Source organism: Populus euphratica, unplaced genomic scaffold (genome assembly GCF_000495115.2).
Source record: "Populus euphratica unplaced genomic scaffold, PopEup_1.0 scaffold3.1, whole genome shotgun sequence".
Classification (NCBI taxonomy): Eukaryota; Viridiplantae; Streptophyta; class Magnoliopsida; order Malpighiales; family Salicaceae; genus Populus; species Populus euphratica.
Window position 1 is genome coordinate 2,404,997 of NW_011499847.1, and position 8,935 is coordinate 2,413,931.

Below are 8,935 nucleotides of genomic sequence, written 5' to 3' on the forward strand. Positions count from 1 at the left end.
TCGTAACAGTGTTTATCGAATTACCGATCCTCGTTTAGATGATCAATTAAGCTCATAGAGAACGTGGACACCTCGACGATTAGCCCGCGGTGATATAATTTTTTTCTCCGCTGTCAAATTTTATTGTTTCTTGAAGACCGCACGATAAGAACACTTCTCTTTCATCAATATATGTGTGTGTGTGTGTGTGTATTGATCTGTGTGTGTGTGTGATGTGTGTGTGTGTGTGTGTGTGTGTTGATCTGGAGAATAATTATGGTAGTAATTATTTTTTAAAATATTTTTTTAAAAAGAATTATTATTAAAATAACATATAAAAAATTTACAAAGACTTACCAAAACTGATGATCAATGCTGGCAGGAAAGATAAGACTATTGAAGTAGCAATATATATACAATGAATTTATAGAATATTTGAAAGTACAATAGGGATGGTTTTTTAAATTATTTTTTATTTAAAAATATATTAAAATAATATTTTTTTTTATATCAATACATTAAAACAGTAAAATATTAAAAATAATTATTTAAAAATATATAAAAAATATTTTATTTAAAAAAAACACTTGAATAACAAAAATAAAATTTAAAAATATATAAAAAATATTTTGTTTAAAAAATATACTTGAATAACAAAAATAAAATGATGAAAATCACATAATCTAAATTAATATAAGAGCAATAGAAGTAAACAACGGTGCTGTTTGGGAATGAAACCGTGTTTTATAAAAATTTAAGATTTTTTTGTTAAAAATATTTTTTTATATTTTTTATTATTTTGATGCATTAATTTAAAAAAATAAAAAATATTATTTTAATATATTTCAACATTAAAAATATTTTAAGTACAATTATATTTTCAAACAAGTTTCTCTTCCTTGCTTTTAGCATGCAATCGCCAATCCAGCAAATTGGAATTTTATAAGAAAATCATAAACATGAACCCCTTTATTTCTGCTGGCCACAGCTCATTGCAATGTTAGACATAATTACAAAAACATACACATGAAATACCCTTGTCAAAAAAAATCCAGGCATGATTTTCTTTTGTAAAGTGATGTATATTTTTAAGACACAATTATAATACCCAACCAGACACATGATGCATTCCAAAAACTCAGGTTATTAACTAGTTAAAACATTGACTCACGTTAATATAACATGGTTTTAGAATTGTTAAAAAAAATAAAAATACATCAATTTATTTTTAAAAAAAATTTAAATCGGATCTCACGATCCAAATATGGATTGACCTGTACGACTAACTCTATTTAACAATATCAACTACAATATAGTCTGATGTAAATCAAGTTTAAGTTGATAAGATATAAATTGACTTACTAAGCCAACCAGATTTAAGGAGCAACATTTTTTATACCTAACTAGTGTAATTGCAGGAAGACAAATACCTTAAATTTGGGTCACCCCCTAACCTCTCTCTGGGCTGGTCTGAAATAGCAGCCTTTTCAATTACTGGCTACCAGCATCATTGAGTTAGTTAAAAATAGGTTATTCATTTTCTGACGAGTTAGTTACTGAATATCACTCTTTCACGGCGTAACAGGATTTGAACTCCCTACACAACACGTGGTCCTATAACATAGGTTTACATAGACGCGTTATTCATTAGATTTATTTCTACCCTCTAGTGTCTCTCTTATTATTATTATTATTATTATTATTATTATTATTATTATTATTATGCAGGGATTTTTTAACAAGATTTTACATATTGAGATTAAATCTACTTTTTTTAATTCAATAAAAAATAAAATATTTATATCATTTCATTAAAATTCTACTTGTCATAACTTCACACAAGGTTTGAACTTTAATATATCTTATTCGATTAAGTGAAATATGTATTTGTTATTGTGAATCATAATATTTTTTTAAAAAATATATTAAAATAATTTATTTATTTTTAATATGAATATATTATAATTATAAAAATACTAAAAAAATAATTTAATATTTTCTTCAGACAAACATATTAACACGCATCTCAATAAAAGGGGGCTCAGGAATGGTAAAATGAGAACGGGCGCAGGCATAGCATCATAATTTTGGGTGTTTTGAAATGACACAAATGTCTGCCGTTGGAAGCTCCAAAGGAGGCTGGCTACCAAAGTGGCCAATAACAACAACGACGACAACCTCCACCCTTCTTTCTTTTCAAAAACCTCTCTCCCTCTTTTACCACCTCGTTGGTTTCACCTCTTCAAAACCGATTAAAATTCTTAAATCCCTCTCCATTGAATGGAAGCGATACGAAAACAAGCCACGAAACTTAGGGAACAGGTCGCTAAGCAACAACAGGTATCCCTCTAAATCAAACCCTGAAATCCTAGATCCAAGTTTAAAATTCTATTTTTTTTCAGCTCAATATCAATTTATTTATTTATTCTAGACTTTGATTTATCATTTCTGATTGTTTTTTTGGTAAACATGTTGTCTATGGGATTAGGAACGAGAAAGATCGTGTCAAGTCTTTTGCGAATTGACACGATCTTTCTCGAATTTGATTGACCGTTTAGTGTTATCATGCACCGGAGCTGGAAATTGCAGTCTTGGATTATTATCTGAAGTCTTTTCATGGGTTTTTGAGAATGTTCAATGTAATGTAGGTGTTAGTAAAAATGAAAGCTTCTAGGGAAGATTGTTTGTGTCAATTGATTTCTTGCTTCACGAGGATTTTGCTAAGGTTTAGGATTTTAATTTTATAATTTTAAAGGAGTTTGATTTGGTGGAGTGAAAATGAAGGGAGAATAAAGTGATTGTTTTTATGCATGGAAGGTGAAATTACTTCAAATTTACAGTGTACGATTCAGTAAGGAAATGTTTTACGCCACTTCCAATCGTGCTTGTAATCTAGTTCTTTCGATCGAAATGCTTGTTTTACTGTGTAACACTGTAATTTGATACTAACCCATCAAGTTGAAGTTCCATTTCATTTACCCTTTTGATTTTGATTTGAGATTTTTTTTTTCTTTGTGGGTCTTTCAATAAGATTCATGCATGTAACAGACCTTTTTTATTGCAATGCATTTCAATCTCTACGTGCTTTGGTATTGGAACATCAATCTGAAGCTCCACTAGGTTTTATACATTTGATGGTGTTTCCTCAGCTTGACATAATTAGGGTGCATGTCTGGCTTCACGGAGCACTGCATTTTATTTTATCCACATTGTAGTAGTTTGCTTCTCAAAAAAACCAGTGTTTTGATTATGCTGGTTGTTATTTCAGGCTGTTCTCAAGCAGTTTGGGGCTGGTGGATATGGAGGTTCAGACACACTTGTTACTGATGAAGCAGAACTCCATCAGCACCAGAAACTTGAGAGGCTTTACATATCAACACGTGCTGGCAAGGTTATCCAGTCCTCCTATGGCATAATGCTCTCCCTTTCTTTTAGTCAACACTTGTTAATTTCAAATGTTTTTTTTCAGCATTTTCAAAGGGATATTGTTCGCGGTGTAGAAGGATATATTGTCACAGGATCCAAACAAGTTGAAATAGGTGGGATGGTGGGAATCTTGATGTTATTCCTGTAGTATCATATTTATCGGAATGCAAGAAGGTAATGTGGTCTTTTATATAAATTCATTGTGTTCTACAGGAACAAAGTTTTCAGAAGATAGCAGGAAATATGGTGCCGAAAATACATGTACTAGTGGTAATACATTGTCAAAGGCCGCAGTGAATTATGGTCGTGCCCGTGCTCAGATGGAGAAGGAACGTGGGAATCTGCTGAAAGCTCTTGGTACACAGGTTTGATCCATACAACAAATTTCCATATTCCTGCATCTTTCATCACTACAAATGTGCTGATTCCACTGTGCTCCACTGTCTTGCAAAGCTGCGAGTGGTTTTTATTAGTTTGCATACTGGACTTTTAGTAAATCATTAGAACAAGTGTCAAGAAAGCATCAAATGGGTAAAGATTATGCCTGAAATCCAAAACACTTGAAGAATTATGAAACATTAAATCTGATCTCAAATTATAATTTAGTGGAAGAACTGAGGTGTCTTGTGACTTTTTTTTTTTTCTTTTACTCTATGTTTAATATTTTCTTCATCATCATCTTTGTTATTCATAGAGCATTTTATCATGCTCTTGGTATGGCATTGACTGTTTTTTACTATTAGGTAGCTGAGCCATTAAGAGCTATGGTAATGGGAGCTCCGTTGGAAGATGCGCGGCATCTTGCTCAACGTTATGACAGGATGCGTCAAGAAGCAGAAGCTCAGGTATACTGAAATATCGCTCTCTTTACCAAGTTTTCGAAATGTATGATTCAATGGGCATCTTGTTTTGAATTGCTCCTGAGATTTACTTGCTAGATTTGATGTTCCTTTTACTTGCATGATACTTATTCAACTTCCTTTGACTTTTGTGTTCCCTAGAGAATTATCAATTGTTCTTATTTTTCTGATCTAAATATCAATGATCATGAATCAATTGAAGTGCAGTTCACAGCATAATTATTGTGGTGTATGGGCTATTCTTTCTCCAAAGTTGTTTAGTTAACCCTTCATTTGAACCTAGACAGGCTATTGAAGTTTCCAAGCGGCAGGCAAAAGTGAGAGAAATGCCAGGCAGTCCTGAGCTTGCAATGAAGTTAGAATCTGCAGAGACAAAGCTGCAAGATCTAAAGTCAAACATGGCCATATTGGGGAAGGAAGCAGCTGCAGCAATGGCTGCTGTTGAAGCCCAACAACAGAGGTTAACTCTTCAGAGACTTATTGCTATGGTAATGTGAATGATCCCTTATTTCTGGTATGGATTCACCCAAGTCATGAATTATGTGTTGGGAAGAGATCAGATTTAAAGATTATCCTTCTCTGATTCATGTTCTAATTTGAAGGTTGAAGCTGAACGTGCTTATCACCAGAGAGTCCTTCAGATACTAGATCAGCTTGAAGGAGAGGTATTTGAAGTCCTTTTACCAGGCCTGAATTGGAATGGAATGGTCCTAATTTTTTGTATTTGCCTTTATTTGGATCATAATCCACATTTGTTGCTATTAATAGATGACATCAGAACGACAACGAATTGAAGCGCCTCCCACCCCAAGTGCAGAGAACAGCATGCCTCCACCTCCATCATATGAAGAAGTGAACGGCATGTATGCTTCCCAAACACATAACGGAACAACGGACAGCATCAGTTACTTTTTAGGGGAGGTTAGTAATTGAATTTATCATGCTGTTAAAGTTACCTTATATTCTTACAAAATAGGACCTTGATGTTGCTTGCATGTTTTTATTTATTTTCTGCCATTTACTCGCTTTTTTATTGCAGGTCATGCATTCATATCAAGGACAATCTGATGTGGAGCTCACTTTGTCAATTGGTGACTATGTTGTTGTTCGAAAGGTTTAGAGCTTTCAGAAACTACCTTTTTTTTTAAAACAAATTCTGTACTGTATTTTATTTTATGTCAACTAAAATCCATGCAAGATTTAATATTCTGCCATGCATTGTCGACAGGTGACAAACAATGGCTGGGCCGAAGGGGAGTGCAAAGGTAAAGCAGGCTGGTTCCCATATGGGTACATTGAAAGAAGGGATCGTGTCCTTGCCAGCAAAATAGCTGAAGTGTTTTAGAGTTTTCTTCTGGGCTGATGATTTTGTATTGAGTGTATGTTTTACACTCTGCATGTTCTCAAATGCGGAGAATGATTTGTGGATCGATGATCAAGGGGGGGAAATTGTTGCAAATCGGAGGCCGTGGCTTTCCTTGTGGTATACGTACTGATTTTACCTCGTGATCATATTGATATATAAATGCCTTGTTTATTATTTTTAATTATTCTGTGCAACTAATAGCATTAAGATTTTGACCCGAGTTATTGATATTCTGTATGACCGCGAAGACCTTTTTCTCCAGTTGTATGTCACTTTCAAGTAGCTTTTCAAAAACTACGTGCCTGTTTAGGAATCAACATTTTAGTTATGGCCATGGCTTTTCAAGTGTTTGATAATACTTTAAAAACTAATATCATAACTATTTTCATGTGATTTTTTTAAACCTATAATCTGTAGCTTTCAAAAACCATAGCTACAGTTAAAAGCCATAGTTTTTCTCCGAACTGACCGGGATGACCCTGTAGAAGATTTAGCGACTACTTTCCTGTTTTCTTGGAGGAGCGCATTTAATATCCCGCCAGGCCGGAAAGTCGGGATGACAATAGAGGCCGAAGGCAACTCCAGTACTAGTGGAAATTTAACAGTCCATTTTTATGTAGGATACACGAGAACAGAACAGTAAATGACTAAATGTGGCCATCACAAGTACTCCAGCATCAGAAAACAGAGACTTCGGCAGAAGAAGTCAAGCACTCGGTGTAGCCAGCCGTCATCCATGAAGATGATTTTTAGAAAATCAACCATCCTGGACAAATGAAACCTGGTTTCCAACAAAAACGTTTATCACATAATGAGTCCCATCAGTAGCTATTTCCGCAGCAAAACTGACCCTTCTTACTTGATACTTGGTCGGCCGAGAGACGATAAAAAACGATGGACAACGTAACAAAAAGGAGGACAACCTGCATTGAGATTATGAAAGAAAACAGTCGATATTCTTAAGCCAGAAAGCATATGTGCATCTACATGTAGAGTAAGACGGGGGAAAAAGACTTAAAGTATAGGACACCACTTAGGTGCATTTAGCAAGTAAATTGCTTTGAACAACAACTCAACACAGCAGAACTATATCTGGGCTCATTCCTGATTACGTAAGATTACCTGGAGGAAACAAGAATCGAACGTCAGCCAAAAAAAAAAAAAAAACAGAAACCCAGATTCCTTGCAATTTTTTCGTATCGCTTCCAATCTGATCGATGTTTCTGTTGCATTAGGATCACTCATGTCAATATGTGAGAGTCGACTGTGTATTTCCAATAAGCACAACCATCCTCTATTTAATATAACAAAGAAGCGGAGATACGGTGAAAAGGTTTAGGGGAATCAAACTAGTCCAAAAGACGGGCTGGTAGCAGAACTGAAATTTTATCTTGTAGCTGATACTGCAAGTTGGATGGATAAACTTAACTTTCCCACAGCAACTTGCTAGGAAAATATATCTTGTTTAGAATTAAAGGAAGCATCACACCTTGGACTCCAGCATACAGGAAAAGTCAAAGAAAACACCATCGACTTCAGCCAAGAATAGGTTTGATGATAGAGTTTAGCATAAACACACCTCAACAAGTGAACATGTTTACTCCAGTCTTGCATTTCAACTAGACAACCATAATTTTTTTACATCATCTTTGAACACCATTTAAGAAAAACAACATTAAAACATGATGCATTTAAGAAAAACTATAATTAAATCAAGTAAACAAATGCGCAGCTTAAAATGTACAAGGTAAACAAATAAACCAAACACGTACATGTTAAAATCAACAAATCAAAACCCTTCTCAAACACACACATGTATATATAACGAATTTTAAAAAAAGTTAAAAAAAAAAATAGTTTGCTAGAAGAGTGAACTTGATTCCTCCCATGTATAAATAGTCATCTAGTCTGGTGGATCCTCGGTCTCCAAGAACAAATTGGTTTGCCAAGGATGATTCATGTGATCAAGCGAGCTTGTTCATCATTTCTAACAAGGCCATTGAAAGCAGCAGATGAAGATAGACGTGTATTCATCATTCCTAACAAGGACAGTGAAAGCAGCAAATGAAGATAGACGTACATAGAAAACGTATTGAAGTTTCCATCTCTAGTTTTTTTAATTTATTCTGAAAAAAAAATCTAAAACCTAATTGTCGAATACATTTTTTTTGGAATGGGCATAAATAATTAATTGACTGTAACAAGGCAGATGAAGATAGACATGTATAGAAAACGTATTGAAGTCTCCATCCCTTGTTTTATATGTTGAATTTGAAATTTGAAATTTCCTACTGAAACATGCTTTTTCGAGATTTTCTTAAAAATGTTTTTAGTTTTTTTTTAATTAGAAACGGGGCCTAAGCCCAAAAGAAAAGAGAAAGAAGAGTAGCTATGACCATGGAGATAGCCACCGCGGAGTTCTTAAAGACGGATCTTTCATCCTATGGACAATCCTATCTGAGATTTTCATGTTGCCCTTGCTGCTTATCCCTGGCATATCGTTGCTGTGTCACAAGCCTCCAGGCCATATTGCCTCAAATAAAGGCAGATCAGAAATCAGTCCCTCGTCACTGGAAGACGAGTAACATGAAGAGAGAAGGTCCCCCTCGAGGTGGACATTGTTGCTCACCAGAGGGTCTACAGCTGCCGTTGAACTCGGAAAAACTTCAAGTTGGTATTATTGCTCCATCCACAAAAGAACTACGATAACAACCAACGAGGACCTTAGTTCTACGCTCAAGAGTCCTGAATGACTGATAAAGACTACAGGTGCATTATAAATTACAACTATAAGGGATTGGAAGCTATGGAAACTGTAATAACATTTCAATACTGCATACACTCTGAGTTCAAACTGTAGCCATTATAAGGTTACACAATTATAAGAAAAGCAGCTTCCATGGAATAGAGCAGGCACTTGTGTAGCCAGCCATCATCCATATGCACACTGGGGAATTCAAGAAATCGACCATCCTGCGCTGATACAAACAAAGGTTTTTAGAAAACATTATCATGATATCAAATCCAATCAATAATTTCTTTTTCTGGCACAACTTACCCTAGTAACTTGATCGGTTGGCAGAGAGATAAGCAAAAATAATAGACAATATAATGAAAAGGAGGACGATCTGCATTAGACGATAAAAGAAATCAGATGATATTCGCATTTGATTTTCTTCGCATTTGATATTCTTGGATCAACCCACAAAGCATGCGAGATGCATATAGTCATTCAACTGTAGATTAATCATTAAGATGATATTGGACCGGGAAAAAATGGAAATAAATAAATTGGTTTGAACAA

The 8,935-nt window shown here is 34.5% G+C and overlaps 1 protein-coding gene across 1 annotated transcript; it reads left to right on the top strand.

Annotated features, from left to right (window-relative positions):
- The first annotated feature begins 2,057 nt into the window (after nucleotides 1-2,057).
- Nucleotides 2,058-5,854, top strand: LOC105141816 (endophilin-A1). Its single transcript, XM_011049184.1, has 10 exons — nucleotides 2,058-2,319; nucleotides 3,248-3,370; nucleotides 3,449-3,518; nucleotides 3,619-3,770; nucleotides 4,149-4,250; nucleotides 4,553-4,753; nucleotides 4,868-4,930; nucleotides 5,034-5,186; nucleotides 5,305-5,379; nucleotides 5,494-5,854. The coding sequence occupies exons 1-10, from the start codon at nucleotides 2,260-2,262 to the stop codon at nucleotides 5,608-5,610; spliced, it is 1,116 nt and encodes a 371-aa protein (XP_011047486.1). The 5' UTR covers nucleotides 2,058-2,259; the 3' UTR covers nucleotides 5,611-5,854.
- Nucleotides 5,855-8,935: the final 3,081 nt, after the last annotated feature.

Excerpts from the sequence above, each read along its gene's own strand:
- LOC105141816 (XM_011049184.1), top strand. The coding sequence starts at position 2,260 with ATGGAAGCGATACGAAAACAAGCCACGAAACTTAGGGAACAGGTCGCT. Across the intron at positions 4,754-4,867 it reads TTCAGAGACTTATTGCTATG|GTTGAAGCTGAACGTGCTTA; the intron begins GTAATGTGAATG and ends TCTAATTTGAAG. Across the intron at positions 4,931-5,033 it reads TAGATCAGCTTGAAGGAGAG|ATGACATCAGAACGACAACG; the intron begins GTATTTGAAGTC and ends TGCTATTAATAG.